The 20232-nt window shown below is 42.1% G+C and overlaps 1 protein-coding gene across 1 annotated transcript in view; it reads right to left on the reverse strand.

Moving 5' to 3' along the window:
* LOC309560463 (uncharacterized protein) overlaps positions 1–20232 on the reverse strand; it is a gene marked incomplete at its 3' end in the record, with an annotated part of 164790 nt that overhangs the window by 68736 nt on the left and 75822 nt on the right. Inside the window, exons 17-18 of the mRNA XM_082264096.1 lie at positions 19721–19908; positions 891–1032 (exon numbers count right to left, since the gene is read on the reverse strand). Of these exons, the coding sequence (XP_082120222.1) occupies positions 891–1032; positions 19721–19908 (330 nt within the window). The remainder of the gene's footprint in view (positions 1–890; positions 1033–19720; positions 19909–20232) is intronic.

The raw sequence follows: 20232 nt of genomic DNA on the forward strand, positions 1-20232 counted from the left end.
CACCTATCTGACAGGGACAGTGATTAGAAGCAGGGAGAGGTTCTAGGTGAGTAGGGAAATGATAGGGACATACCATCTTTCTTGGCAATCCCCCTTATTTGGGTACAGACCTGCCAGGCTGCATTCCCGCCCTCAGGACAGAGGCTGTTGGCACATTTGAGACCTGCTCCGCTACACGCTGCTGTTATATACTGTGAATGTTCTCGAATGCCTTCCTGCCAGGTTGTTGTGAAATATTGGAGTCTGTAATAATACAAGTTCTGTTCTCAGCAATTGGACTCTGAGTGTTTACTGCCGCTGCACCAGGCTGCACCTCCCCACACTGTAATTGAAAATATTTTTGAGTATTTTTGAGTTTAGCTTTATTACCGTCATAACTACATATTCTCAAAAAATGGAGTTCGTATGTTGCTGGTTGTTAACCATGTTTATTATCCTGGTTTGTTCTGCTTACATAAGCTGCATTAAAATCCCACTTCAAAAGGGAACCTGGGCCTCAAAGGGAAACTTGAAAATGAGGCTGCAACCACACTGCAAGGGTTATCTGTTTTAGATGTGGAAGATTTACTTATCCGATCCTCCACCCCTCAGTGCTGCTATAACAGTCTGCACAACATCTCCTCCATGCTCCAGCAGTCTAAGGTCCTGACTTCATCAAGACCGTAGCCCTGGATATGATGATGCCAAGGAACAATCCACCGCAGAGCACCATAAGGAAGAACTTCCATATTTCCCAGAGTTGGGCTTTAAGCCCACCTACTACTATGAAAAAGCCATAAAACATTTTGGTAGAAACTAGACAAGATACAATCAATATTTTTTGCTACTGTATAAAACAATGGACATTTTCTGGTGTTTGTTTTTAACTAAAATAAAAAGTTAATAAATACCTGCTGAAAAGGCCATAAATGCCTCATTTTTCTTGAAGAATCCATTTGCATCCAGGAAGTGTGTTGGGTCAAAAGAGTGTGGATTCTTAAATTTTGTAGGGTCATACTGTGATGTACAAATCAGGGGCATGATGTTGAGACCCTATAAATAAAACATATTATTTTATTATCTGCATTAAGGTAGGTTAAAAAAAAACATTTAAAATTGCTCCCCCAGCCCTCCTTAAACACTTAACTGAGCCTAATCTTTATCCAGCACTTTGCCTGTCTGCTGCAGCTTTTCTGCCCTCTATCTCTTCTTACAGGAGACTTGGCAGCAGTGGGCGTCATTGGCTCCTGCTGCTGTTAGTCATATCCTGTAAGGAGGGAGTGGGGAGCAGGACATGCTATGGGAGCACTCATGCGGCATCGAGGGAGCACGAGTGCCCCCAAAGCAATCAGTTTGCTATAGGGGTATCCCGAGAGGAGGAGGAGCCAAGATCACCAGCAGGGAACCCCAGAAGAGGAAGTTCAGGGCTACTCTGTGAAAATCAATGCACAGAGGAGGTAAGTATGACATGTTTGTTATTTAAAATAAAAAAAAAACATTTACATTCTTCATTTAAATATATAGAATAAGCACACTACATACCAGAATGCTTTTACAACTGCATTGCATTCAGCATATAAGCACTGTTATACAATAGATATAAATATCTAGGCATGTCACATTACATCAAGCATAATACAGTAAGCCCCTGTTCACATTAGGTCGCTCCGACTTAGGGGGCGACCTGTGAAGTCACGTGCAGCGCGACTTCGGCGCAACTTGCACGGACTTCATAACATGTCTATGCAAGTCGCCTCCAGGTCGTCCCGAAGTAGTACAGGACCCTTTTTCTAAGTCGGAGCGACTCGTGTCGCTCCTATTAGAACGGCTCCTGTACTACACAGTGGGAGCGTGAGGACAGCGACTTGTCAGGCTGACAAGTCACCTGACAAGTCGGATCAATGTGAATGGACACTAAAGGTATCTTCTACACTGTTAAATTCAATGTACACTATATTGTCAAAAGTATTGGGACGCCTGCCTTTACACGCACATGAACTTTATTGGCATCCCAGTCTTAGTCCGTAGGGTTCAATATTGTGTTGGTCCACCCTTTGCAGCTATAACAACTTCAACTTTTCTGGGAAAGCTGTCCACATGGTTTAGGAGTGTGTCTATGGGAATGTTTGACCATTCTTCCAGAGGCACATTTGTGAGGTCAGTCACTGACGAGGACGAAAAGGCCTGGCTTGCAGTCTGCGCTCTTATTCATCCCAAAGGTGTTCTATCGGGTTGAGGCCAAGACTCTGTGCTGGCCAGTCAAGTTCCTCCACCCCAACCTCCTCCTCCATGCCTTTATGGACCTTGCTTTGTGCACTGTTCCAAATAATTTGGTGGAGAGGGGATTACGGTGTGGGGTTGCTTTTCAGGGGTTGGGATTGGCCCCTTAGTTCCACTGAAGGGAACTCCTAAGGCATCAGCATACCAAGATATTTTGGACAATTTCATGCTCCCAACTTTGTGGGAACAGTTTGGGGATGGTGCCTTCCTGTTCCAAAATGACTGTGCACCAGTGCACAAAGCAAGATCCATAAAGACATAGATGAGCGAGTTTGGGGTGGAGGAACTTGACTGGCCTGCACAGAGCCCTGACCTCAACCCGATAGAACACTATTTGATGGATTAGAGTGGAGACTGCGAGCCAGACCTTCTCGTGCACACAGGGCCCTGACCTCAGCCTGATAGAACACCTTTGGGATGAACTAGAGGGGAGACTGCGAGCCAGGCCTTCTCTTCCAACATCAGTGCCTGACCTCACAAATGCGCTTCTGGAAGAATGGTCAAACATTCCCATAGACACACTCCTAAACCTTGTGGACAGCCTTCCCAGAAAAGTTGAAGCTGTTATAGCTGCTTAAAAACTGTATAGTAAAACTTGTGGACTTTACTGGTACCAGAGAAGGACAGATAAAATGGCTTTTATAAAAAGTATCTTTATTACAAAAAAAAGAAAAAAGTAAAAAAGTAACATATTTATAAAACCATGAATAAAGTGATACTTTGAATAATATAGGCCATATACACAGTATGCTTCATCAATGTTTCTTTGCTAGCAATTCAAGAGGTTGATGCGTTTCGCATACATTGCTTCCTCAGGACTTTAGTATCTTGACTGCAAAGAAAGTTTAGCCTATCCAAAGAAGAGAAGCACAACAATTCATTATAGAAAAGATAACATATAGCATCATGTATCGCAAACAGGCTATGTCAACCTTAGACAACTAACATGTGCCAATTGAAGCCCAAAAGATGCCAATGGTGTGCTGTGTGGCAACAAAGACGTGGTGTACTACGTAAGGTAAGTTTAGAGAGACCCAATGTATATAGTGCAATTACTATGGTCCTATATAAAGAAGCACACATTATTAGTAAAAAAGGCCTATCAGTGTTGCTACAATTTATGTTCAAAACAAGATTTGTCATGAATATGGCACTTAATTAATATTTCATCCCTAGGGTGTGTGGATCAGCCTCAAGCAGAAATCCCAAGGGCAAATCAGCATTCCATCACAGTTGATGTAACCTACTTTTGATATTCTGACCATATCTAAAAACAGAGACAAAAAGTTTCCATTGAGAGCAGTGTACTTCTCAACAATCTATAGTGGCCAAGAAAATCAATAATTGTAAAGGTTACTCCACCCACAGTCCCAGGCAGAACCAATAACACAGTAGCTGGTATCAATACATAGTAGCTGGCCAGTGCTCAGTGCAGGAGCAACAGCTAGCACAGATGCTCACACGCCGAAGAGGCGCCATCATCCCCCGGCCAGTTCCGCCTTCACTACCAGCACCTCAAGCCCCATAGGGCACAACAATACACAACACCACAGGGGGACTCTACAGATCAGAGAACTGTAATAAAAAATGAGAGCTGGTATCTTTGGCGCATGTGCAGACATTTGTTTTTTGCATTTACATGATTTAGGATGCCTCATGCATGTGTGACTCCGGCCGCGACCATTGGCTGAGCCGAATTACTTGTGGTTGGCTGTGGATTATACAGGAGGCAGATGCCAAGAGAGGAAGAATAGACGCAACCTCTCATATGGATACTGTAGATGCAAATTGATGTGGTGGTGGGTAATGGAGTACTAGGCACATTATTTGCCAATTAGTCTGTGTGGACCGCAAAGCAGATTTGGCGCAAATACGGTTTTAAATGGACACTTGATTCAAGGAGGAAAGGCGTATGGTGCTGTGGACTACACTACAGGCTTATAGGGTAAGTGGATCCTCTGTGGCTTTCATGACAGACCTCTCACATGTTTTTGTGGATGAGAAAACTGGATTGTAACATCTAGACCTATTAACTATTTCCCCTAGATATTTTGTGCTGTTGGGCCAACTAAATAGATGAGGGGGCATGTGTAGGTTGTGTAGGTGTTAATTGGCAACCTTTACAACCCATATGGAAGAAAAATATATTTCCAATATATTTAGGGAACAATTTTTAGAAATATATTGAATATGGCCAAAATTGTAGCATTTCAAATATATTTCCAATATATTTAGGGAAAACATTTTAGAAATATATGAAATATGGCCAAAATCGTAGCATTTCAAATATATTTCCAATATATTTGGGGGAAAAAAATGAATTTTTTTAAAAATATATTTTAAATATATTTTTCTTCCATGTGGGAAGTATTGATGTTTTGGCCACTATAGATTGTTGGGAAGTACACTGCTCTAAATGGAAACTTGTTGTTGGTGTTTTTAGATGTGGTCAGTATATCAAAAGTAGATTACATCAACTGTGAAGGAATGCTGATTTGAGGCTGATCTACACACCCTAGGGATAAAATATTAAGTGCCATATTCGTACAAATCTTGTTTTTGACATAAATTGTAGCAACACTGATATGTTTTCCTAATTATGTGTGCTCCTTTATATAGGACCATAGTAGTTGCACTATATACATTGGGTCTCGATTACCTTACCGCACCCAGTACACCACTTCTTTGTTGCCACAGAGCACACCATTGGCATCTTACTACCAAGTTACTGGTGTGTTTTTCTCTGTCCTCTGCTGGTCCCCATCTGTCCCTTTGTGCACATTTTTCTTTATTAAGTACTTAGTGGGATATGAATTGCTAGTATTAAGTTCTCACTTTTTCTTAAGGAACAGAACACCAATCTTTTAGGATAAGGAATATGAGACATTCTATACCTTAACACCTAGTAGAATCAGCTTTCTTCTTATATAATGCTTATAAGGACCCATGAGCAAACCACAGTGGAGTCAAGCTGGAAACTGTTAGGATATAGTTCTGCACCTGTGCACTTATTCAGTCTTTAAAGTTCTATACTGCTATTAAATGAACCACTTGCTTAGCACTTTAGCAGTAGTCAATTTGCAGCATCGCACGCTACTTTTGTCATGGTGGCCAGCTAATGACCAGCTCAATGGCCCCAAAATGGGAGCTTTTTGGTTCCTACCCCTTTGTGGTGAACAGTATTTGGAATGGACTCTATTCACTGAATGTCAAATCAACAGGTGCTTTGCATTGTTAATGGCAAAGGTTAAAAAAATAATAAATACACATATGTTTAACCACTTCACCACTAGGCCTATTTCGGACACTTTTTGTTTACAAGTTAAAATCAGTATTTTTTCCTAGAAAACTACTTAGAACCCCCAAACATTATATATATATATATTTTTTAGCAAAGACTCTGGAGAATAAAATGGCGGTCATTGCAATATTTTTTGTCACACGGTATTTGCGCAGCGGTCTTTAAAACGCCATTTTTTTGGGAAAAATTACATTTCACTGCATTTAAAAAATACTAAACAGTAAAGTTAGCCCATTTTTTTTATATATTGTGAAAGATGATGTCACGCCGAGTAAATAGATACCCAACATGTTGCGGTTTAAAATTGCGCCCCCCCCCCGTGGGATGGCGACAAACTACGGTCAATAGAGATCTCAATAGGCGACACTTTAAATGTATTTAACGGTTACCAGTTTAGAGTTAGAGTGTAGCTCTTTTTTTTAAATTATTGCTCACGCTCTGGCGATCACGGCGATACCTCACATGTGTGGTTTGAACAGCGATTTCATTCGCGGCTCGACTTCCGTATACGTTTTTTTTTGTGCGCGAGCTAACGGTGACCGGGGCGGATAAAAGCCGCGGAAGGCGGCGGGAGGGGGGGGGACGTCCCCTCCCGCCCCCGGGTAACGATCGAGGGGCTCCCGAGCCACATCGATCGGTACCGACGGAAAGCCGACCGTCAGCTTTAAACCACGGTACCGGGATGATGCCTCTAGCTAGAGGCATCATCCCGGTATACCCCCGCAAAGTTTTGGACGTCATATGACGTCCGCCCAGTTCATTTTTGCAATGAACCAGCAAAGCATTGCAACCATAATCAGTGGATGGCGGGTGCAATGCCAGGCTCCACCAGACTCTTTCTCCAGCTTTATATCTGTATGGAGGTATGGAGTTTCAGTTACAGAGCTGGACAAAATGTCAATGGACTACGAGTGTGGGGATCACTGTCGATAACTGTAGAACGCTCACATAGACACATAACAATGTTTCTCAGCATGTTTATGTGGATACAGATCTAACACCTCTCTAAACTAGGTAATAAATGCTCTGTATAGTTTTGATTGTATTCGTTTTCATGGCTTTCAACTTTAGCTGATAACAATGCCCATGTTACTTATATGTCAATGCGTTGTGAATGGCACCTCAATCCACCTTTAAAATGCAAGTGAAAATTCTCTCAATCATCATTAAAGGGTAAAAACACTTTTGTGGGGGGAAAAAAATTACCTTTTTTTTACATTCTGCAGCTCTGTAATTTTCTGAAAATGCAATGCAATATGGCTACCTGGAGTTGTTCTGTACACAGAATGTATACTGACCACACCCCAGAAACATCATTTCCTGCTTGTGTGATTGGCTCACCAATTTTCCCACAAGTCTGCCTAAGATACAAGTCAGATTTCTGGCATCCCCTGCAGCAAAATTTTAATTTTTGGTGAGATACTCCCAATAGAAACACGTCTAAAGGGATGCAGGCCCAGCAGATTTCCCCATTAGTGCTCTGCAGCTGCACAGCTGACAGATAAGTATGAAACCACTCCCATTAGACCCACTCAGCACAGAGGCACTGACTGAGGAACAAATGATTTCTTCAAAATAACAAAAGGTAGGAATCTACAACAAAGGTTGTTATAATCCTTGCAAAATACACCGATCACCCAGAGGGGACGTTTTTTTCTCAACAAAAGTGGAGTTATGCTTAAACTTTTTTTATTCTTTATGCTGCTAGCATTAATAAATAGACTGAAAGGTATACTATAATTGTTTTAACCTTTTTTTTTAACATTTCGTTAGTTGCTGCCTGGTTTTTGGCCTAGGCCAAAATGATAATACATCCCAGGAGTCTCCATGGCATTTTTTTTTCTTTTACCTGAAGGAGGCACAAACTGGGGGGGGGGGGGTACAGCTAAGCACAAACTTCTGGCTGCATGTAGGCAGGGGTCACTTTGTTAAACCTTTAAGATAATGTCCTTTCAAGAAATAGAATTAGTTGATGTTCTTCCTGCCAGGATCATATAAACTAGGTGGAGCCTAGTTAGGAAGAGTCCCAGCCTGGCTAGCGGGAAAATAGGAACCAGGAGAGATGGAAATTACTTAGAGAACAGCACCTTTAATCTTTTCTACCCCTAGGATGGTCACCCCTGCTACTGGGCACACAAAGATACAGTACCAAAATTATATAAGTGAGCGAAGATAAAATATTCAACAAGCAGCCAGCACCTTTAAAGGTGAATATACAACCTTCAGTAAACACTAGAATAACAAAAGATGTGCAGAGCTACACAAGATATAGTGAATGTTTATACACTGCCTGGCCAAAAAAAAAAAGTCGCCACCTGGAATAACTAAGCAACTAACTAAACTAATCATGCAGTAACGATCTTATTGGATAGTTACTGCATATGCCCAAAGAATGAGGTCAGCTGACTATACTGAATGACCAGGTTATTCCATCAATGGATTTTTTCTTCCCTGATGGCACGGGCATATTCCAAGATGACAATGTCAGGATTCATCTGCCTCAAATTGTGAAAGTGTGGTTCAAGGAGCATGAGACATCATTTTCACACATAGATTGGCCACCACAGAGTCCAGAACTTAACCCCATTGACAATCTTTGGAATGTGCAAGAGAAGGCTATGAGCAATGGTCCGACTCTTCCATCAGCAATACAAGATCTTGGTGAAAAATGAGTGCAACACTGGACAGAAATAAATCTGGTGACATTGCAGAAACTTATCGAAATAATGCCCCAGCGAATGCGTGCCGTAATCAAAGCCAACAAAATATTGGAGCGTGTGACCTTTATCTATGGTGGCAACTTTTTTTGGCAAGGCGGTATATTTTAAATAGCTATAGTCCCATGTACAATCAATCCCATTAGGTAGAAAGTCCTTAATAGGTTCCAAAGATCGATAGTGACCGTGTGGTGTGCCAAAACACTCACCAGAGAGAAAATGTGAAACAGCATATAATTATAAACTTGAAGATCCGAATATTGCTCAGTGCTCCTTAAATGTGGTATTCCTTCTCCATTCTATGCACTCATCAGATAGCAAATCACTATGAGTTGTAATACTATATGTATATAATATAAGTAAGTTTTTATGTATTCCAGTTTTAATAAATACTGCAGTATGTAAGCATAATTGTTGCTACCACATGTGAACTTTGTTTTGCACAGTGCCAGTCTCCCATGAGGTTCACCTTGCCGATCACAACTCTGAATGGGATGTCACCAAGCTCCAGGATATTAATACAAGGCTTATAGTGATTTGATATCTGGTGAGTGCATAGAATGGTGAAGGAATACCACAGTTAAGGAGTACTGAGCAATACTCGGATCTTCAAGTTTATGATTATATGCTGTTTTACATTTTCTTTCTGGAGAGTGTTTTGGCACACCACATGGTCACAATTGATCTTTGGAACCTATTCTATTAGGACTTTCTACCTAATAGGACTGATTGCACATGGGACATTAACTATTTAATATATGGACATTCACTATATTTTGTGTAGCGCTGCTGTTATTCTGAAACATACACTACCACTCCATAGTGAACTTCTTATTGAAGCTTGAAAAATTATTATGCACATGGACTTGTGCCCATATCTATTATAATAAAATTTAGTCGGACCGTGCCTTTGGCTGCTTTATGGTTCTAAAGTGGATTGTCAGTGCCCTTGCTGCTGTAAAGTGAGAATGTACCCTGTTAAGCTATGCTAGACTGTGCATCTCATGAAGTACCCACTTGGAGAAGTAGGATTCCGGTGAACCCAACTGTGTGCAAACCTGATCGGCTAGGGGATGGAGGTGGATGGGGAAGTAGGAGCCAGTCCTGGAACCGCATGCAAGTCATCAGGCCTGATATAGTGAGTGTCCCTCAACCATAGGAATGGTGTGACAGTAATGACCAAGGGTATGGTGAGTGTGTGCACAGGGTGCACCTTGACTTAGGCACACCCTCAGTGCAGCTGGGAAGGTAAAGAAGAGTACCTATAGTGCTGTGGACTGAGAGTATGGTCGATGCTAGTTTTGAGCGAGCTCTGATACAGGTGGTCCCTGGAGGAGTACATGTGGGTGATTCAGTCACATTCTAAGACCCACCTACATGCATGCCTGAGCTAAGTACAGATGGATTCCAGGAAGTAAATGCTACATGAATCATCAGCCCTTATTCAAGATGGCCATGACCAAAAATGTTAGGGTGGGTTCAAAGAGATTTCTCAACAAAATAGAGCATGCTATACCTGCCCAGTCTAAGATTTTCAACATGGATCATATCAAATAAGTGATTCTGCACAAAGTGACAAAATCACAGAGGGGAGGTTTTAATATACCCTGCAGAGTTGATCCTCTGCTGGCCTTTTGTAACGCTCCTGCGTTTTTATAGTAAGCTGGATTTGCAGCTGCAGAATCTCCACTCAGTAGTCATGTAGAGATGTGTTGAATTACCAGATCCAACTCTCCAGACTCATCACTGTGGACCCGCCTGCTTCAGCATACAGATATACACACACTCAATAAGATGTTCCTGGAGTGATAGGATGTATAAGACAGTATAGAGGTGATGTGCTGAAGGGACAGGTGTGAGCAGTGATAGCAATTGATAAGCACTTGATAGTAATGTTCAGGAGAGTAGTAGACGGTAATAAGTAGGATGCAGATAGGTTAGTAATCATGTATGGTAATAGGTAGTAAGGACAGCAGATGATATACAGGAGAGACTAACCCAGTGCAAGGATAGACGGTAGTAGACTCAAGAGCTAGCTATCTATGTAACAGTGCAGATGATAGAATTAGTAATGCATAGATAGTAACAGTCCTTAATGTGCAGAAGTAGATAGTGTAAGTTAGTTATGGAGAATCCCCTGTGGGGTACTTATCACTAGTAGGTTAGTAAGTAGAGGGGTCCGGTAGTGAGGGAGTGATCTGGTAGCGAGATACGGGATCAGTATCGAGGATCCGGTCTGTTCCAGGTAAAGAGAATAGCTGGAGGCTCCGGCAGCATAAGACAAGGCTTGGTAAGCATGCGGTTTGAACGAACAACCTGAGAGAGAAAGCCGGCGATTGAAATAGCCGCTCAGAGCGGCGCTCAGTGATGATGTCATACGGCTTAAAGGTATATGCGTTCCACCTAACTAAAAAGGTGGGACGCAATATGAAAAGATATGAAAAGGAAAATGGGCAATAAGGGTACCAAAGGTACCAGAATCTTACAGTACCCCCCCCCTTAAGGCCGGCTCCGGAAGGCCTATAGCACTGGTTTCTCCGGGTATTTAGAGTGAAACCTTCGTATAAGCCTAGGTGCGTGAACATCAGAAGTATCCAACCAGGTGTCGTCTTGGGGTCCATAGTTCTTCCATCTTATGAGATATTGGAGTCTTCCTCTGTGGATACGAGAATCCAAAATCTCCCTAATCTCAAATTCTTCTCCGCCTTCAACTTGTATTGGAGGTGGAGGTAAGATGGTAGGCCTTATTCCTTGGTTAGGAACATGTGGTTTCAGTAGCGACACATGAAAGATGGGATGTATTCTGAGATCTGCCGGTAAAGTGAGTTGTACTGCAGCTTTTCCAATGAGTTTCTTAATTGGGAAGGGTCCCAGAAATAAAGGTCCAAGCTTTTTGCTAGGGATCTTTAACCTTAAATTTTTCGTCGATAGCCAAACGAGGTCCCCAATAGCATATTGAGGAGAAGGTCTTCTACGAAGGTCGTAGTACCTTTTTTGTTGACTGTGAGCGTGTGAGATGGTGGTATTAAGTAAACCCAGAGAGTCTTTTATTTGGGTAAGATAATCCGAGGCTACTGGGTTACTTGATGGTAGGATGCGTGGTGGAAGAAGTGTGGGATGAAACCCATAGTTTAAGTAGAACGGACTTTGCTTAGTAGTACTGTGGGTTGCGTTGTTATAAGCAAATTCCGCCAGAGGGAGGAGGTCCACCCAATCATCCTGTAGGTATGAGGTGTAGCAACGTAGATATTGTTCAATGCACTGGTTTACTCTTTCAGTCTGTCCGTTGGTCTGAGGGTGGTAAGGAGAAGTGAGCTTTCGCTCAATCCGTAGTATGTGACATAGAGCTTGCCAAAACTTGGAGATGAACTGTGAACCACGGTCGGATAAAAGAGTCTTTGGAATTCCATGTAACTTGAACACATGTTTCATTAGTAATTCCGCTGTTTGCTTAGATGAAGGTAGTCTGCGAATAGCAATGAAATGTGCCATCTTTGTCAGATGGTCCACTGACACTAGAATGGTATTAAATCCTTTGGAAGGTGGTAGTTCTACTATAAAGTCTAAGGACACAACTTCCCATGGAACCTGGGGTATTGGTAGACTGCAGAGTAGACCAGATGGTTTTGTAGTGTCAATTTTGGACCTTGCACAGATGTCACATGAAGAAACAAATTTTTGTACAGACGTCTTCATATCAGGCCACCAAAACTGCCTGGTAAGCAAATTAAGGGTCTTAGTCATACCCATATGTCCTGCCATAGGCACATCATGTGACAATTCCAAGATCTTGGTGCGCATAGTAGGGGGTATGTAGAGTTTGTCGTTGTAGTAGAGGAAGCCTTCTGCATCAGTACTTAGTTGTGGTGGAGGTGAATCCAATCCTATACTGTGCAAAATCTCTTCCTTCAGGGAACGAACAACACCAATAATACGTTCATAGGGTATTATAGGAATAGAAGGAACTTCAGCGCAGTTATCTTCGGTTAATCGTGATAGCGCATCCGCTTTTTTGTTTTTGTCTGCAGGTGTGTAGGTCACTAGGAAGTTGAATCTTAGGAAGAATAATGACCATCGTACCTGCCGGTGGGAAAGAGTTTTGTTAGTCTGAAGGTATTGAAGATTTTTATGATCTGTATATATGAGTATTGGTAATCGGGTACCTTCAAGTAAATGTCGCCAATTCTCTAGTGCCAGTTTTATGGCAAGCAACTCTTTTTCACCCACTGGGTAATTCACCTCTGGGCTGCTTAGTGATTTAGAGAAAAAAGCAACTGGGTGGAGTGGTGAAGTATTTGTTGGTCGTTGGGAGAGAACTGCTCCTACTGCCATGTTTGACGCATCTACCTCCAGAATATATTGGAGGGATGGGTCTGGATGGCGTAGTATGGGAGCAGAAGTAAAGCTTGATTTTAACAAGCGGAAAGCTCCATTTGCTTCTTCTGACCATTTGAATGGTTTCTTTATACTTGTAAGTTGTGTGAGAGGTCTCACAATAGCAGAGAAGTTCTTGATGAACTTCCTATAGAAGTTTGAAAATCCGAGGAATCGCTGTAATGCCTTACGAGTTGTTGGTATAGGCCAATCCAGAATACACGATATCTTGCTCATATCCATCTTGATTCCGGTTTTAGATATGATGTATCCTAGGAATAGTATTTCTTCTTTATAAAATAGGCATTTTTTTAATTACACGTATAGGTTGTGTGCGAGTAATCTGGATAACACAAGTCTTACATGTTTTATATGTTCAGACAAAGATCGAGAATAGATAAGTATATCGTCCAGATATACCACAACACAGACATCAAGTAAGTCTCTGAAGATGTCATTTATGAATCTTTGAAAAGCTGCGGGAGCATTACACAACCCGAATGGCATCACAAGATATTCGAATAATCCGTATCTGGTTCTGAATGCTGTCTTCCACTCATCTCTGTCACGGATTCGGATTAGGTTGTATGCCCCTTTTAGGTCCAATATAGAAAAGTAAGTAGCCCCACGCACTTGTTCAATGAGTTCAGGAATGAGCGGTAAAGGATAACGATCCTTTATCGTAATGGTATTTAGTTGCCTATAGTCAATAATAGGCCTAAGACTTGAATCCTTATTGCGGACAAAGAAAAGTCCTGCAGCTGTGGAAGAAGTAGAGGGTCTGATGAACCCTTTCGTCAAATTCTCATCCAAGTATTCCTTGAGATGAGAAAGTTCATCCTGTGAAAGAGGATAAACATGGCCGAAAGGCAATTTGCTATTAGGGAGTAGATCGATAGAACAATCATAGTCCCTATGGGAAGGCAACACTTGAGCATTTTTCTCAAGGAAGACTTCGGACAGATCCTGATAGCATAGTGGTGTAATCTCATCTGACACCACAGACAGGACCTTTCCATAAGATGGGAGGTTACACGTGATCTCGCAATAGTGAGAAGGGAAGGTTAGAGTCCGTGTTTTCCAATCTATGGTTGGTTGATGTATGTGTAACCAGGGAAGTCCCAAAATAATGGGAAAATGTGGTGAAGGTAGTACATCAAAAGTGGTGGTCTCCATATGAGACTCGTTAGCAGTGACAAGGAGTGCTTGTGTCTGATTGGTGATTGGACCAGAAGATAACGGAATACCGTTAATGAAACTAACAGAGACAGGTTTAGGTTTTGAAATAATAGGTATTTTATTTAAAGTAACAAAACGTGTATCGATATAGTTCCCACAAGATCCTGTGTCGATCATAGCCTTGGTGGTGATCCTAGTCTGGTCCCACTGCAATGTCAAATGAACAAAGAGGTAGGGATTAGAAAAGGAAGTGGTTAATCCCCCTAGTAAGACATGTGAACACTCACCCTCTTTTTTGCGGACAAGGGGACAGACGCTTATCAAATGATCCGGGGATGCGCAGTACATGCAGAGATTTCTGGATCTTCTCCTGGCTCGTTCAGTGATCGATAAAGGTGGGCGTATAGTTCCTACCTCCATAGGAGTAGGGTCAACGGCCGAAATCCGAGAAGGACTGGACAATGGCATTCCCATTTTCTCAGCCTTTCTTTCTCGCAGTCGCCTGTCAATGTTGATACTAAGTTGTATTAAGGCATCTAAAGTGCCAGGTAAATCCGCTCGGGGCGAGCTCGTCTTTAACGGCTTCTGACAACCCGAGCCTGAACTGAGTTCGCAGAGATGTATCATTCCACCCTGAATCAAGGGTCCATCTTTTGAACTCTGCTACAAAGTCTTCAACAGGTCTCCTTCCTTGTTTTAAAGCCCTCAATTGGATATCAGCAGTACTCTGCCTATTGGGGTCTTCATATAAGCTAGCGAGTTCCGCTAGAAATAAGGTATAGGAGTTGAGAAGAGGATCATCTTTCTCAAAGAGAGAGTCTGCCCAGGCCCGTGGATCACCCGTTAAATATGAGATAGTGGTACAGACTTTAATTTGATCAGTAGGGTAAGTACGAGGTTTTAGCAAAAAAAAGCATTTGACATGCGTTTTTGAATTCACTAAATTTTTTCCAATCACCTGTAAACACTAGAGGAGGGTTTATTTTAGGTTCAGGGGGCTGAGCAGCAGTAAGCTGTGAAAGACGGGTTATCTGCTGTCTCAGAGTCTGATTTTCATCTTTTACTTCAGTAAGAGCAAGTATTAATGTATTTACTTTTTGTGTTAATTGTATCACTTGAGTGGGTAATTCTGCTGAATCCATTTTTTGGGTTCGTTCAATCTGTAACGCTCCTGCGTTTTTATAGTAAGCTGGATTTGCAGCTGCAGAATCTCCACTCAGTAGTCATGTAGAGATGTGTTGAATTACCAGATCCAACTCTTCAGACTCATCACTGTGGACCCGCCTGCTTCAGCATACAGATATACACACACTCAATAAGATGTTCCTGGAGTGATAGGATGTATATGACAGTATAGAGGTGATGTGCTGAAGGGACAGGTGTGAGCAGTGATAGCAATGATAAGCACTTGATAGTAATGTTCAGGAGAGTAGTAGACGGTAATAAGTAGGATGCAGATAGGTTAGTAATCATGTATGGTAATAGGTAGTAAGGACAGCAGATGATATACAGGAGAGACTAACCCAGTGCAAGGATAGATGATAGTAGACTCAAGAGCTAGCAATCTATGTAACAGTGCAGATGATAGAATTAGTAATGCATAGATAGTAACAGTCCTTAATGTGCAGAAGTAGATAGTGTAAGTTAATTATGGAGGAATCCCCTGTGGGGTACTTATCACTAGTAGGTTAGTAAGTAGAGGGGTCCGGTAGTGAGGGAGTGATCCGGTAGCGAGATACGGGATCAGTATCGAGGTTCCGGTCAGTTCCAGGTAAAGAGAATAGCTGGAGGCTCCGGCAGCATAAGACAAGGCTTGGTAAGCATGCGGTTTGAACGAACAACCTGAGAGAGAAAGCCGGCGATTGAAATAGCCGCTCAGAGCGGCGCTCAGTGATGATGTCATACGGCTTAAAGGTATATGCGTTCCACCTAACTAAAAAGGTGGGACACAATATGAAAAGATATGAAAAGGAAAATGGGCAATAAGGGTACCAAAGGTACCAGAATCTTACACCTTTAAAGAAGTTAAAAATTACAAGAAATTAAGAAATTTAATTAATTAATTAAGAAATTACAAGTTAAAAAACTTTACTAAAACCCCCAGGAGTCAAGTGCATGCCAGGACCCAGGACCCATGTTGTGATCACTGCTTACATGCCTATGTCAGGCTTGCCATAGGGTAGCAGATGGGGGGCATTCATATGTATAAAGAGCATCACTGCACTATTTATTTAGAGACACTTCACAGCACGCAGAGAACAGGCTGTGGCAGTAGCACTGTTCTGTACCTGCACCATAGAAATGCCCATAATTTGGGCTTCAGCCTGGGGTGGAGCTACAGGACATCACAAATGGAAAAAAGCCAGGGATCACAAGGGGTTCAAGTTCTCAATTTCACTAAAACAAGATCACTCATGTGACATCATCAATAAGCAAGCATGTGTAACAGTTAAAGGGAAATCAGTACTACTTTAGGGTAAAAAAACTAAAACAATAACTCAAAACCCTGGTCATTGAAGAGACACTATACTTTCCCTTAAAAAAGTTGTTTTTCCAAAACCTTGTAGCTCTCTGTTGACAGAGAGATTCATACTGCAAGATCACAAACCTGCCATATGCATTTACTGCATTTTAATTTAAACCATGTGAAAAGTATCTGACAGGTGGAATAATCCCATTACAACAAAGACAGCACTGGGTGTGCTTGTAAATATAATATGAAGCACAGACTGTTCTAATTCTTGTTTACAGGGAAGTTTGTATGCTAGTGATTTGGCACGAGATGCAAACTTAAGTAATTTAAAGTAGTTGAACGTTTGCACAGTTAAATCTCAATGTTAGTATGGGAAATATGCGCAAACAAAGCACAATTATGTGAGATACCAAATCAAACAAAAATATTTTTTTTCAATCTTTTATCACTCTACCACAACAGGTGAAACCTATCAGTGAACTGCTAATACTGTTCAGCACACACTGCGGTTGTGAAAATATTGACATTTTTCTGAATTTTGATTTGAGTTCTGTGTAATACATCACAGCCAGAGTCTAAGGATTCCCTCAAATCCCCCTTCCCCAAAAACAAAATTCATCCCGATCCAAGCTCAAATTCTCTCTCTCACTAACCCCCCCCCCTCAAAAAAAATCACCCCTCCTAGCACAAATCCTCAACCTCTCAAATTTCCCCTCCGAGCACAAACCCCCTCCCCCCTCCCCCCCCCTCCTTGCACAAATTCTCTCCCCTAAATGTCCCCTTCTAGCACAAATCATCCCCAATCACCCCTATTAGCACCAATACCCCCCCCCCCCCAAATAAAATTTCCCCTCCTAGTACAATTTACCTCCCCCCTCTTCCATATCACCTCACAAAACTCACAAATCCTCTTCCCTCATTCCCCCTTCCAACACAAATGCCCCCAAATTATCATTCCTAGCACCCCTCCTAATTTCCCCTCTTATTCCTATCATCTGCCACCCTCCAACTTCCCCCTCCCAACACAAATAAGCCCCCCCTGTCCTCGTGGTGCCCCCCCCCCCCCCCCACCACCTCATATGATACCACAGTGCCTATCCCTTGTCACAGCCCTGGGTGTATATTCCTAAAGGGGCAGCACACTGGTTGAAAATCTGAAAGGATTATAGGCTGCCAGGAGCCCAAAAAGGGACAAAATAGATTGTGCTGTGAGATATGCCAGCAGGACAATGCAGGTGTGCTGCCTGGTGTCTGACAGAGGCATTCTGCAGTGCCTGCACAGAGTGAGGGGTGTGCAGGGGCTGAGATTCAGGGGCAATCTGCCAATCTCCAGGGCAGATGGTCCTTTGTGCAAAGCAGAGGGAGAGATCTAGGAGGCCACCTGGGAAACCGAAGCATGAGAAAAGATCCTGCCAGAGACAGAGTGGCCTGCTCCTCATTCACCACCATCCTGCCTTAGGGACCAGCCATCTGAGGACAGACTGCAACCAGAAGGACCTCCACTGGATGTCAGAGTGATGAGCAACCTTTGACCTTTCTGTCTGTTTGATATTCTGTGCATGCACCTGTTGGGGACATTACTGCAGTTAAGGAGCTCATTCAAAGGGTATCATCTCATCCTTTACTATCTGCTACTTTGGGACACTTTGTAACCTCGCCATGTGGACTACAAAGAGTTCAAGTGGCCCTGCTGCTGCAGAGTACATGCAGATTCCCCACTGGCCAGCGGTTAGCTCGGGTTTATAAATAGCAGTTAGGCTCCAATAGCTATCTATGTATCGCCACTCTGTATTAGGAAAATATTTGCTGTGTTGATTGCTGTTATGTGCAATGTTCTTGCATAGTGCATTTTTGGTTGGTGATTAAGGAGAACAAACGGCAACATTATTTACCTCAATGTGCTATTGTAATGTATAATTGCCATTGAACCACTTTATTTAGTACTGTTAAATCTATTGACCACCTATTCTATTCAGGGATTATTGCCAGTTTTAATGAAGCCCATATATCGCCATTAGTGTGTTAGTGCACTGTTGGGTACAGTTAAGGAGTGGGTCTTTACTGAAAACAGTGGGAGAACCTAAATATTCCAGCAGGTTCTTAGGGAGTAAGTGCTACACATAGGGGTTGATTTACTAAAACTGGAGAGTGCAAAATCTGGTGCTTGGGGATCAGCTTTGCTACTAAATCAAGCAGCATTACAGGAGCTGTTGCTTTAGAAGTTAAAGGGGAGCTCCAGTCTGTAAAAAAAAAAAAAAAAAAAAAGAAAAGTCAGCAGCTACAAATACTGTAGCTGCTGACTTTTAATATAAGGACTTACCTGTCCAGGGATCCTGCGATGTCTGCACCCTGAGCCAATTTGTCAGTCGGCTTTGGATGCAGGCGCTAGCATTGTATGTAAGGGAAACCGGCAGTGAAGCCTTCAGGCTCAACAGCCAATTTCCTACTGCACATGAGCGAGTCCCGCTGCACTTTCTAAATGGTCCCACCATCTTCTGGGATCTGTATGTGTCCCAGAAGGCAGCAGGGGGAAGGAGGAGGGGCCATAAATGTCATAGATTGATGATCTTACTCGGATGTAAGAGCAGGTATCTGAAAAAACCAGGCACCCGATCCCCCCCAAATGTGACAGTGGAGGGGGGGGGGGATGCAAACAAGCGGAGCTTCCCTTTTTGGGTGGAGCTCCGCTTTAAATTCTTGTTCCAGTGTGATTTTTTCCTGTACGTTATAATGTGCTTGGTTACATGCCAGAAGATATTTCGATTTCTGTTATCTTCACTTAGTACAAGTTGGCCCCACAGATCAGATATCTGGCATTACAGTCAGTCTGGCTCTTCCACTAATTCCTTTTCTTACACAAATGCGTTGCTTTGGCTATTTTTGTGATTTTTATAGTTAAAAAAAAAAAAATGGAATAGTATATTTAAGCTACCATGTATGGTTTTCAGAAACTGGAGTTCCTCATTAATTTGCTAATTAACCCATTTGGTTTCATGGAGCTAATGGAACAGGAAAACAAGTAGGCAGGGAATAAGGGGGGGGGGGGGCAAAAGACTTCAACACATGTGATGAACACAAAAGGTATAGTTTTGCAGGACTCCAAGAAGCAAGGAGCTGTCTATAGAGATCCTAAATAAAAGGAAGGCAACTCTATCATCAAAAAGAGCCAAATTAAGCAACTATTTAGTGTATACCTATTGCATGCGTTGTCCATGCTCGTTTTCTATGGAGGATAGATAGCTTGCGCATGTGTATGCATATTTTGTAATACTTTTTATGTCTTGTATTGTTTACTACAATTGTAATTAGTTTGTAGGTAAAGCATTTTTGCTTGGCATTAATACACCACAGAAGTTTTAATGCTTCCTTGCTTTTACCACAAAGTAACCTTAAAAGATAAAGCAAAACAACAAATACCTCAGGTAGGTCATAGCCACGGAATGTGATATCCCGGGTCACAGTATGAGGAACACTCATGGGCACTATGTCTGCATATCTCTGGATTTCATAAATCACTGCTTCAGTGTAGGGCATCTTGCTGCGATCATCCATGCATGGACTTCTATCTCGACCAATCACACGGTCTATTTCCTCTTGAACTTTCTCTGGTGAGAAAATTGATTGCTGAAATTATAAATCATTCTTTACAATTGTATCCCACATGAGCATTGGAATAAAAGTCAGAGCATCTCAATAATGTCCCCCAAATAGGACAAGCCAAACACATGGCTAAATGACAGGACAGGGATTGTGTGCATTCCTTTAAACTGTCCAGGGTTAACTGAGCATATGCTGGACAAAGCTTAAAGTGTTAGTTCACCTCTACAGAAAAAAAATGAAAAGGTGAACTAACACTGTACATTTGTTTTGGACTACAAATAAAGCAATTTGTAATGTTTGTTTGGATACTACATCTACGGTACAATTAC

Source organism: Pelophylax lessonae (assembly GCF_965119305.1).
Source record: "Pelophylax lessonae genome assembly, chromosome: 7".
NCBI lineage: Eukaryota > Metazoa > Chordata > Amphibia > Anura > Ranidae > Pelophylax > Pelophylax lessonae.